The sequence below is a fragment of the Chaetura pelagica genome, unplaced genomic scaffold, assembly GCF_000747805.2.
Source record: "Chaetura pelagica isolate M959 unplaced genomic scaffold, ChaPel_1.0 scaffold66, whole genome shotgun sequence".
NCBI classification, from domain to species: Eukaryota; Metazoa; Chordata; class Aves; order Apodiformes; family Apodidae; genus Chaetura; species Chaetura pelagica.
In genome coordinates, this window is record NW_009953811.1 from 3491054 (window position 1) to 3503540 (window position 12487).

Sequence of the window (12487 nt, forward strand, 5' to 3'; positions counted from 1 at the left end):
CCATGTTAGAAATGAGTAACATTTCAAATGTACAAATCATGTACTTTGCATTCAAAATCACAACTGGTTTGCTGTATAGCCAAGCTAATAAGCATTAGCCACACAACTGTGCACAATTAACTTCTTCTTTTAGAACACTTTGCAGTTAGAATTCTGAATTCTTTTGTAGCCTGTTTTCTCTTAGCTGTTAGCTCCAGAACAGAGAATATCTGAAAATCCCAGCACAGCTGATAGTTTTCTCAAAGGTAAAGCCAGCTGCAGCAAGTAGGTTTGCCAGTTAAATGAGTGGTGATTTGCTTCTCATTATGAATGTGTGTGAAGTTTGGTGCTGAATGGGCCAGTCTCAGTGACTGAAACCTTCTCTATCTAGAGCACACAGACATCCAAGGGCATAGGTTTTCTTCCTTACATTATGAAATTTGACTTTAGGGGATCATGACTAACAGGGGAAAAAAAATAACTTGGTCTCTGACCCATTCATTACTTGAGTTGTGTATTTCATAAAGCTGCCGCTTGCAGTGACAATTAGTAGGACAAATGTGTACTGACAGTTGGGCTGTGGACACCCGAGTTCATTTCAGAAAAGCATTTAAATAGCCATCAGGTGATAAGAACTTCTGATGTTTGAAAGTTGCCTTATTAAGTGTAGGCCGCCCATGACTAGTGTGATCACTGCCTTCTGCTGGATGCCTCTGTATTCGTTTTCCCCTTGGATCTTCTGTTCCATTTTTGTTTTCTTTAGTCTGACTTTTCTTTCTGTTTGGGAAATGGAGAAGATGTAGCAACAAATCTGTCTTTTCTCATATCTCATTTCTCCACCCTCTTCCTGCTCTCCAGAAGTATTATCCAAGTTCTCTGCAGTTCACAACAGAGGGGGCCCCTTGAAGCAAAACAGTCCAGAGATCTGGAAAGAAGCATCACGGAGAGAGCCATAAACTTTTCCCCTAGTGAATACACAACTTGCCATGATCTGCTGAATTGTTCCTTAGCCATCTGTGTTTAAGCAGACTCTCTGTTCTACAGAGACTATATGGCTCAAATAATGTGTAATAGGATATGGGACATGAACCCTTTCAGGAGTTCAAATCCAGCATCAGACCTGCAGAGACCAGAAATATCTGGTGGCATTTTGGCAAGGTTGGTAGCACCAAAGAGACTCTACTAACCAGGAGTCCACATAACTAGACTATTAGTAGCATTTTAGTAGCATTTGTTATCAGTTGTATGGAGTCCAAAAAAATAGGGTGGGCACTGAGCTTGGAACTGCAGGATGCTGTTCCGGAGAGTGGCTGTAGGAGAGGTTTGTATAGCAGTTGGCATAGGAATGGTTTAGCTGCAAACTGAGTGCCTGAGAGTTTACAGCTGCCTGTCCCACACCCTGGGGCTATCAGGTTCTGTCTCTTCACCAAAGGAATGTGAAGGTAGACACACTGCTGGGGGAGTTCTTGGAAGTGGAAAACAGTCACCTTCAAAACCTTTTTTGGGACTGAAAGCAGGATATGTCTTTGAAATGCTGAACAGCTTGTGTTTCAGCATAGGTAGATGATGTTGGAAAAGCCAGCATGACATCTGTGTTTCTTTGTGAGCTCTGGGTGCCTCAGAGCACGTACGTGTGTTTGATTTCATCACTGCCTTGCGTTTCTCACATTAGAGGTGGGCACAGGGATTTGGTACAGGGCAGCATCTGCCAAATACTAGAAAGATCCATAAGCACATGGCCACAGTAGCTGTGGTCTGAAAGCTGTGTAACTGCAGTCCTGTGGGCTCCAGGCTTATGCTGGATAACATAATATATTGCAGCAGAGTGTATTAGCTTGGGCATGGTGTGCTGGGACAGCTCATTAGCATTCAGCCCATGCTGTTTGTGCACTTCAGGCCCTGGGATCGATTTAAATGAAGGCAAATGTCTGCATCCAGTGGTGAGGATACTTTTTGTTGGGGCTGCTTGGGACTGTTCATACCATCATATAGATACAGTCCCTATTGGCTTCAGCTTCCAGAGATGCTCTGTCTTTAGCTTATTCCGTTGTGAACAGATGTTTTGCAGCAGAGTGGGCAGGCAGTGAGAAATTTACTGGAAAACTATTTGAATGCATTTTAAGGCTGCTGTGTTTTTTTTCCAGTGCACATTTGCTGGGCACCTGTTGACAAAAGTCAGTCTTAGCAAGATCTATTATTTCATCTGTTCCACCCTCCAGGCACGCTTGCTTATTTCCTTAAAACTGCAATTTTACATTATTTTATGCTGCCTTTTAGGTGACTCTCTGGTAATGGTTAAAGTTGCATTCAGGGTGTTAATTTTCAAAGGAATTAATTGTGTTGATTAGGCTCGCTACTTGAAGTCGTAAGTTACAAAACTACTTTGTATGGGATATTTGTGCATGTGTGTATTTTTGCCAGTCCTCCTCTAATAATTTTTGAAACTGTTGACTGGTGCCAGCCAACTGTTTTAGTGTAGTAGAAGTATCTCACCCACTCAGTGTTTGTGCACACTTTGGAAATGGGAAGATGGGTAGAAGAGAACTGGCTGTGTTAGTGCCCGGCAAGAGACTCATGATCTCCTCCTTTTGTTAGTCAATGTGGGAGAAAGACAGTTAAGCAGAAGAAAGACACTCGGGTTTGATTCATGAACTGTTTGTATCTCTGCTTGTAATTGAAAAGCTTTTGTCTGGTCTGCTCTAGAAGTTGTGTCCACTTCCCTGTTTGCAGTAGAACTGTTAAAACAAGCAATGTTCCAAACTCCTGGTAGCTGTGACCTTGCACAAGTGAAGACTGCTTGTAGTTGCCCCTGGGACATCTGGGAAGGGTAGTAACATAAAATAGGCTAGACTGGGATAGAACAGTGAAAACCCTTGAGGACCTACCCAAAGGAGTAAAGAGATTGATCAGTCTGGCAGAGAATTATAATCCCTGTATACAGGCATCATGCTACTGATTGAGAGTGGCCCTTCATTATGGGTTATTGATCAAACTGGGATGCAGCCAGCAAGTGGGAAGTGATTTATTTTTTTTTTAATTGGAAACGGTGATTTTTGTGCATTTTTCTGATTGTGCCAAAGAATGTTAACAGGGCATGCATGCAAATGATACAAATTTCAGGAAGAAAGTGTGTAGGCAAAGGTAAATGCTTGGAGATCACTTATGTGTTCTTATTTCCTTTTTCACCATACTTCTGGTTAGTTAGCACACTCTCTGCACTACCACTTGTGAACTGCTTCCCTGACTCATCCCATGGCCTAAGTTTCTCTTAGATTTGATTTAGAGCATTCAGAGTTGGAACTAGATGTTCTTTAAGATCCCTTAAACCAAACCATTCTATGATAATGTCACATAATTCCTTTGCAAGTGATTTGTCTGTTATGTCTGGAGCATCTGTCTTGCAGGCTTCTGGGTTTTTTTGTTCTTGTTGTTTTGGATGGAAATACCTTTTCCAAACTGTCTAAAGAGTAGGCATCCATTTCTGGATGGCACACTCATTTGCTTCATATACAACCTAAAAAATAACTTTCACACTTCCACGTAAATTATAAATAATGCCTCATGTTCAGTTGCTGCTTCCTCCTTATGGCCTTAAATTGGTTTTAGTCACCACTGAGAGTACTGTTTGCCTGCAAAAGTAAACATAAAGGTGCCCCACTCTAGTGATTCATTTGCCAAGGCACCTTTTTCAGTGCTCCAGGATTCTTACAGTGGACGTGTTCTTAGGTTTAGTAACTGGATGGCAGGCTTGCTAACCAGTTACTATGCTGCTCCTGAAAAGCATTCGTTAGTAAACAAAATATTTTTCAGTTTTCTCTGAGAAAAAAAAAAACAACTTAAGGGAAAGGCTGAAGAAGTTTAGAAAATTCCCAAACAAAGAGTTTAAAAGGACTGTCACAAGGAGCACTGGATCAATCCTATGTTTAATCTTCTGCCTCTTGCATTCACTGGTAATAGCCCCTACTTCGGTGAATTATTTCATTGCAGGCAATGGGATTACTTGCACAATCAGCTGCTACCAATATGTGGTTATAGGTATCTGAATATGACCTTTATCTGGAATGTTTCTGCAGAGGCACTTTGCAGTCCTCTGTTGGAAGTTCACAATGCTGGTGTTGTTCGAGTATGTCATTTGTTGGCATCGGTGGGGTGTCCTTTTGCCAACATCTTTTATGTGTGTTCAGCTTCATTTGCATACCCACCAAACTCTGAATTCAGACACAGACTTCTTTCTGTAAAGCAAGAGCTCAGACTTCCACCCTGTCTTCGACAGAATCCACTGAAGTCATCAAGTGCTTGTCTAAAGAGGGATTTGGCAGATCAAGGTGGAAACGCTTTGCAATCGGATGTTTTAACGCTCTGCTTTTCTGTTTTTCCCTGGACAGGAGGCCTTCTCATCTGTTTACCACGAGAACAAGCAGCACGTTTCTGTGCCGAGATCAAGTCTCCAAAATATGGTGAAGGTCACCAAGCCTGGATTATTGGGATTGTAGAGAAGGGCAACCGCACAGCCAGGATTATAGACAAGCCACGGATCATCGAAGTGGCGCCTCAGGTGGCCACTCAGAACGTGAACCCGACACCCGGTGCCACCTCTTAATAGAGATGAAATAGCTGTTTCTTTTTAAATAGATCTATTCCTTTATCATCCTGCAATTTAAAGAACTGTAAAAAAAAGAAAATTTGTTGTGTCTGCACATCTGGTGGCCTTAGGTCAGTTTATGAGTGGATACAATTAATGAAATAAAATCCATTGCCTTTTTTTCCTGTTACATTAACTGAAGATGCACCTAATCTTGAGGCAGCTTCTGAGTTGAGAATTATATTGTTATCCAATACTGTTGATTCATTTTGAATCTTTAGACACTTATCTCTTGCCGCATAGGCTCTTTTTAAAGGTGCTTTCAGGTAGCACAGACATTACCAGTAGTAGTGTCAAATAGCAGTTTGTGTCCTTTCATTATGTGTATATTTATCATAAGTCTAATTTGGATGCCTTGAGTGATATTCCAGAAAGGCAATAAATTGAGAAGTGACACAGTGGGCATATCCAGTAATAAAAGGGTTGCATGATTACATTCAATCTTTGAATTTTTTTTATTTTATTTTTTTAATTTTATTTTAAATTTTTTTGTAAGGTTTAGTCTTACCAAGAGCATCTACAACCCTGGACATTGCTTGGTACTGCACTCTGTTTGAACAAGCAAGTGCTGACTTTGCATGGAAAGCGCTTCAGAGTCAAAGGATTCGTTTTTAATTTCATTATTTGTAGACCTGACAATATTTACTGTATTATGAATGATTGTTTTCTTTATTGATAGTAAGGAAAAAAAATAATTCTTTTTTTTTTTTTTTTTGCAATGTGATTGGATGTGCTATAGTGCAACAAAGGTTTTGCAGACCAAAAGGAGGTTACTGTATAATATTCATTTACAATTCACTATATAAATAACTACACAAATAATTTTTAAATATAATCAAACTAAAATAAACCTCTGTTCTGTGGATGGTAGTGTTTAATACATTTTATATTTTGTATAGTGATTACAAGCCTTTTTTGTTTCTTTAAAATCAGCAGCTGTTTAGTATAATTCTTAGTATTATTTTGTTCTTTGCTCAGATACATTTTTGTGCACGCTTTTGTGATCTGTGTTTCAAATCTACATTGCCAACATTGCAGCTTGGACTTAAGCTTGTTATTCAAAATAAATATTTAATTTTTTTTATTGCTCTTGTAGAAGTGCATGAACTTTACTGATTCCTAACTGAGTTACAGACTGGAATGAGGAGAAATCCTCTTTTTTTTGTTTATTGCAAGTGTAATTATATTGATAGTTGTTATTACTTCTTTGATCCATTCTACAAGTTGTGATGTGCAGTGGTAATCTAGAATGTATCTGCCTACTTGCCAGAGTTGGGGGCAAGTAGGTTATCTCCAAGTCTATTACCCACTTAATTTTGTTTATTTTACTTATCAGCACAAAGTATGCAACGGGTCTGAATCGTTTCCTCTGCAAGTCCTCCTGGCTGTGCCTGCTGTGGGGAGGGTTTGTGAGCAGCCCTGGAGGTGGAGCTGGATGCTGAAACCCACCTTTCCCTCCCCCCCTAGGCACGGGAAGCTGCAGTAGGCTCACTGCAGGGACACAGCATTCACTTCTGCTGACTGGGACTGAGTGTGCCTCACTGAACCAGCTCTTTTTAAGCTTTTCCCAGCTTGTGGAATTCACTCCTAGATATTCAGACCAGGAAGAAGATGATCTTGGGTAGTTGTTACTGCGACCAGCCCAAATTACAACAGCTTCGGTACGAAGAGATGAACCACTCTTGAGCATCATGCAAAGTTTAACTTTCCAGTCTTGCTCCTAGTGACAACTCTGGCAAAACTTGGCTTATCTTTTTTCCACTCAGTGCTGTTCTCAACAGACATCTTTTTAAAGCTAGAGTTTTATATTTATTTATTTTTTTTTATCCCTTGGGAGCAGCCTAAACCACCCAGAACCTCACCCTTCTTTTTCTGGAGAAGCCTGCGAGTTGCATGTCCACCACAGAACCTGAAAGCAATAACTGAGTTTTTTACTTTGCTTTGGGAAAAAAAAGTTGTTAGGTTTTTCACAGCAGTTCTGAAAATAAAGCATTAAAAAAAAAAAAATCTCTGAAGAAAATATTGATTTAATTCATTTTCCTGCCATTTTTTCTGTATCCTGATAAGAACCCATGGAGCTGGCTTGTGTTCATTTTCTTTGTGCTCATGGACAAGACTGTCAGTGGGATTTTTTCATGTGTTATGTTAATTAGTTGATCAGACAGGTGTGAAACCAACACTTCACCTTCCCTCTATGTGCCTTGGATGGTGGAATGTTTATGCTGAAGGGGGTGTGGAGGAAGGCTGCTTAGCCAGCCAGGTGAGTGGAAATTCTTCATGCCAAAAACCCTTTTCATTTGGGGTTTCAGTGGAAAACCTATGCAGCTGATGAAGCCACCTACAAGCAAAAGCCCCCTCAGGTGAACTGATGGTGGAGGATTCTTCCCATGTTTCCTGGTGGCTGGAATTTACATCCTCCATTAGCATCACCTAATCAGCTGCGAGTGCAGGGATTTGTGTCAGAAATTTTATGATTTGTTTTGCAAAATAAGAGATCGCAGATCAAACAGAAGCTGTAGGAGGGTATATGGTACTGGGCTAGCAAGTCCAAAGATACACAGCTTTAAGACACTCCAAGATCTTAAAATGAAGTGTTTTGAGGTGCTGAAATCAAAAAGCTGTGAGAAAGCAACAGAAAACAGTTTTGTTAGCTATGTCCAGTCACTTACACAAATGTATTTTTGTTTGTGTACACAGGTACCTCTGCATGCACCAGCCTCACTCCTCAGGGTCTATGAGAAGGCTGCTTAGAACTCCATCAAAGTTGTGAGAAGAGTGAAGATTGAGAAGGAAGAACTTAATAATTGGAATAGTCACTAGCCTGAGCAATACATGTGATAAGTGGCATATATTCTTGTCTGTTCTCTCTCTGTTATGTTGGTTTCCTCAGCCTTTTGCTTTTCCCCCCTCATCAGGAAAAAAGAACACTCTTAACTTACCTGTGGCCTTATATAAAGTCCGAATAGCTTTATCCCTTTCTTTTTTAGGTACTGTTTTGATTCAATTTTGCTAGAAATTCAGGGCTTACCCTTTTCTACTTGGGAGGTAATAAAATTATGCTGAATGCTGCACTGACAGGGCAGCAAACCTGAGTCCCTGCAGAGGGGAACAAATGGGCACGATGGCCAGTACTGCTTTAGTGACTTCTTTTTCACTGAACATCTGGTGAACAGTTGGGAAGAGTCACCTTCTGGGGCTACATCTCACCACAAGATGTGACAGCAGCCTCTGGCTGGTTCTTGAAGAGGGGGAAGGTAATAAATACCCTGTTATTCATCCTTTCGATTGGCATTTTTGCCAGGGTTGGTGGTCATGAGGGAGAAGGGGATCCCTCTGGGGAGCTGTAGGATCTCAACAGGAGCAACATCTCTGTGAAGGAAACTTGTGCATATCAGCTGAGGTCAGCTGGTGTTGCAAAAGACATCCATGCAGGAAGAGCCTGGGGTGTATTAAGCTCTTAGTGCTCACAGCTGGCTATGATAGATCCAGCTGTCTCCGATGCTTTTGAAGGCATCTGTGTCTTCAGGAGTGGCTGGGCAGCTCAGCACTTAGTGACAGCTGCAGTCCTGATACCCTGTTTCTCACGCTGAAGAGAGAGGCCAGGCTGCAGTGCCTCAGTAGGTGGGTAGGGGTTGCCCAAAGCTTGGCATTCAGCACAGGCCAGGTACTAGACAGGACTCTGCTTTTGTGGAAGTCCATGCTGTTCAACTTGACTCTTGACAAACTACAGTTGCACCACAACCATGTGTCTTCTGCATGGAGCATTTTCTCCACATGTGTCTAAACTAGCTTTGATTTTGCTTGCTCTGCCTTCAGCAGCACTTTAGCAGAGGCTTTCCTGCTGCAGGCTCTGTTCCAGGTACCTACCTCACTGCCTGCCCCATCTCTAGACCACAACATTACATCTTTCCTTCTGTCACCCAAGATGTATTTAAGTTACTGCTGATATCCCAGCCAGTGCTGTTTTGTGCTTTTGCTTGCAATCTTGGCCTATTTTCTGTTGTTATGTTTTTAAGGCATGAATAAGCTGTTTCCCCACATCTAGCTTCAGAGTGGAGGAAATAGTAACAGAATAATGGTCCTAGTATTTCTAAGGTAAAAACAGATTTGTGTTCAGGTGCACATTCCTTCCTGTACTGAGTAAGTTGGGAGATGCTCCCACCGCCATAGCTGAACTCACAGAATAATGTGGTTTGGAACAGATGTCTTGCAGTCTCTGGGTCTAAAGCAGGGTCATCCTTGAGGTTACTCAGGCCCCTATGCAGTCAGGTTTTGAATATCTCCAAGAACAGAAATTTCACAATCTGGTGCACCCCCTGTTTCAGTGTTTGGCCATCCCCATTCTGCAGAATTTTCTCCTTACTTCTAAAAGGGATTTGTGTAGCTGCAGTTTGTGCCTTTTGTCTCTACATTTTGCTGTAAACCTTCAAGAGTTTGGTTGTCTTCTCTGTCTCTGCCCATTAGGTACTTGCAGACACCTGTAGGATCTCCTTGGAGCCTTTTCTTCAAAATGAACTATTTTCTCAGCCATTCGTTGTGCATCATATACTTCAACCTCCTTTTTTTGGTGGCTCTCCAATGGACTCTCCCCAGAATGTCAGTGTCTTTACTGGGAAGCCCAGAAGTAGATGTTGTGTCCAGATGTAGTCTCACAAACTGCCTCACAGAGGGGAAGAGTCTTCCTTTGATCCCGTGGCCACGCTCCTGTCAGTGCAGCCCAGCAGCCAGCCCCTCTCACTGCAAGTATGCACTGTGCTCTCATACCCAGCTGGTCTGTTGAGTCCTTCCCTGCACAGCAGCTCTGCAGGCAGGCAGGACCCAGCTTGTCCCACAGCACAGTAGCTGTGCCTTTCCTGAACTTCCAGGGGTTCCTGCCAACCTGTCTGCTGACATCCCTCCACACAGCAGCCCTGCCCTCCAGCAGTAGGAGCTGCTGCCCTAGTTCCATGTCACCAGCCCAGCTTCCTGAGGATTCAGTCTTGTCCAGGTCAGTAACAAAGAAACCAGCATAGGTTCTGCTGCTAAATGCTGAAGGGTGCCACTAGTAACCAATTCACTTTGTTCTGCTGATCACAGCCCTTCCAGCCCAGCAGATCATCCCATTTTCTACCCACATTAAGAGTCTGCCTGTCCTAGGAAGGCAAAAGCCTTCCTAAGGTCCAGGTGCAGGCTGCATGTCACCCTTCCCTAGTCCACAGAGCCATTGCACCACAGAAGGCAAGGAGTTTGGCCAGACCCAGCTTGCCTTTGGCAAATGTGACTTGGCTGTTCCTAGTTATCTTGTCCTTGGTGAAGGTGGACACAGCAAATCTTGGAGGATTTACTCCATAATCTTTTTGAAGACTGAGGTCCTGAGTTCCTTTCTCTTGCCCTTTGTGAAGACACGTACAACATTTGCCTTTCTTTCAGTTATAAGGAGCCTGGCACCAGGAGAGCAGCTTTGCAGTCACGTTGGCTCCTACAGATAAATCTCACATGAAAGTGCCCAGTCTGCTTCAGTGGTCTCCAGCCCAGTCTTCTGCAGTGTGGGTGATGCTCCATCGCCCCCAACCCCACTGCTCTGCACAGGGAAGCTGAGAACAGACCATGCCAGCAAAGCCCAAGGCAGAGAAATAACTGAGACCATTGACGTTGTCCTTTGTCACTGTGTTCCCCTATTTTGTTCCCCATTGGGTCCATGTTTTCCTTTGCCTCCCTTTCACTGCTCATGTATCTGTAGAAGCCCTTCTTGAATCTTCTGGTGATGAGAAATGAACCTGTGCATTGGTGATTGATTTTGTTGTTGTTCTTGTTCTGGTCTCATCTACATCTGTTTTCCCTGGCATCTAAGTTAAAAAAGCTAATTTTACTGAGTTGGAGCAGCTGCCACTTCCCACCACAGTAAATTAAGCGTTCAGAAGACCTCATCTTTGGAATTACAGTTCTGATCATAATGTGGATTTTAGTAGTCAATTGAGATGCTTATTAAATTATAACACTGTGCATTAAGACTGTTCCTCTATTGCTGGAAAAATCTCAATCGTTTAGTTTTTATTAGTTTTGTGATTTAATGAACAGAAAACATTAAAACTAAAAGCCAAATGCAAAACAGCTGTATAATAATGTTCTATAAAATTCAGGAAGCTGACAGACATAGCTGTAAAAACACTTAGCAAAGACACAGCCCCTCTTAAATGCCGTTAGTGTTAATAAAAAGATGAACGCTGCCACCAGTTTTCTTAACGAAGAAAATCTCTCCCTGGTTTATTTTCCTCTGTTCCTGAGATTCAGTCCATAGTTCAAGGAAGCTTATCAACAGATCTGAATGGTGTTCACTCAGGATTGTTTTGTTTCTGTGGTTGTTTTTTAAAATAAAGATCAGATTAAGTTGCAAAGGGCAGGGTTCTTCATTTGCATCCACCCACTTGCGTTTTTGGAGTGTGTGGCCACACCAGTTGTCATGCCACTGATGTCACTGCATTGTTCTCAGCTCTGCTGCAGGCCAGAGTGTTGCCAGCAGCACCCGAGATAAACCTGCTGTTGTATTAAAGTTTGAGCATGGACTGTGTTAGCATGAGGGTACAAACAAAGGGCGGTCACCTCAACCACCTGCTCCTCTGCACCGAGGTGACATCATTTTGCACAAGCTTAGTGCACAAGCCAGTATCACTGGGTATTACAGGTAGTATTATCAGGATTACCAGAGAAGCAGTAAGTAAAAAAGATTAATTGTATTCAGTGCACAGAAAGATTAGGGGTTTTTAGGCTCTTCTTGCTTAAAAATGCATATATCTATATGTATGCAAGTATGTATTATGTATGTATAAAAGCATCTTGTTCTTCTAAATCAGGACAGCAAAATCACAAACTACTTTTAATTATATTTTTTCAAACTTGTCAAACTTGTATGAAGTATCTACATTGCAACCAGGTCTGTGTCAGAATTGACAGCTGTAGTATTGTTCCACTTAAGCTTTTCAATGGGACTCTTAACTGAATTTTGAAACAGATGAAGATTGACTGAGGTCCCTGTTTCAGTTTGGGTTGTTGAAGCAATTGCAGTATAAATAGACCTTTCAGTGCAGTTATAATTAGGGCTTCAGTAATAAAACTATTACTCTAGTTGCTTCTTTTTTTTTTTTTTTTTCTCCTTCCCCCTCACTTCAATTTGATTTGAGGGCTTTTTTTTTTTTTTTCCCACTTTCTGTTTACCTATGACTAAGAGTTTTCCTGGAGTTCAGGAGGCAAAGGTCTGATTTTGTTGGCAATGAAGGGCTGAGTGTTGTCATTGATGTTTCTATTTGTTCCTTCATAGTACCTGTACACTTACTTCTGTGACTACATACAATTGCTTAGTTGTTGTTTTTTTCCTGGGTTCCTAATGTTCTTTGTCCCACCTTTGTGAACAACCTGTTTTTTGTTGTAGGCCCCAAAGGGAGTAACTCCACTGAGCATTTATGGAACCACTGACCATGAGAGCCATAAACAGCAATGCACCCCAGTCCAGGCAGCTGCCACAAATGGAAGATGTAAACCTGCTCTGGTACATCTTTACTTAAATTATTGGGAGTTTTGCCACTGAGTTTTAAATGGAATCAGCCTTTAGGATACAGCTTAAGTTCAGAAGCAACTCCTTGCCATCCTTAGGCTTCTGTTTTTCTGTAGCACTAACATGAAGCTTTGTATATTGACAGCTGGGTTTTTGATCCATCAACAACGCGTCACCTCGGATTCCAGAAAAACCTACTGCAAAATGGGAGCTAAGCTTCCTAAAGTAGGGATGATGCACAGTTTTGGTGCACACCCTATAATCATGAGATTGCCTGGAGCCACAGGGAACTTGCTCTTCATGGAGCATATTTGGGAGAGGGATCCAGCCTGGCTGGA

General features: G+C 42.0%; 1 protein-coding gene across 2 annotated transcripts in view; it reads left to right on the forward strand.

The window, feature by feature from the left end:
* SEPHS1 (selenophosphate synthetase 1) overlaps positions 1-5762 on the forward strand; it is a 21094-nt gene extending 15332 nt beyond the window's left edge. The window contains exon 8 of one of the 2 annotated variants that reach the window (XM_010001263.1): positions 4365-5762. In XM_010001263.1, the coding sequence (XP_009999565.1) occupies positions 4365-4579 (215 nt within the window). In that variant the 3' untranslated portion in view covers positions 4580-5762. The remainder of the gene's footprint in view (positions 1-4364) is intronic. The other variant, XM_010001264.1, reaches the window with a different exon arrangement.
* The last annotated feature ends 6725 nt before the right edge of the window (positions 5763-12487 follow it).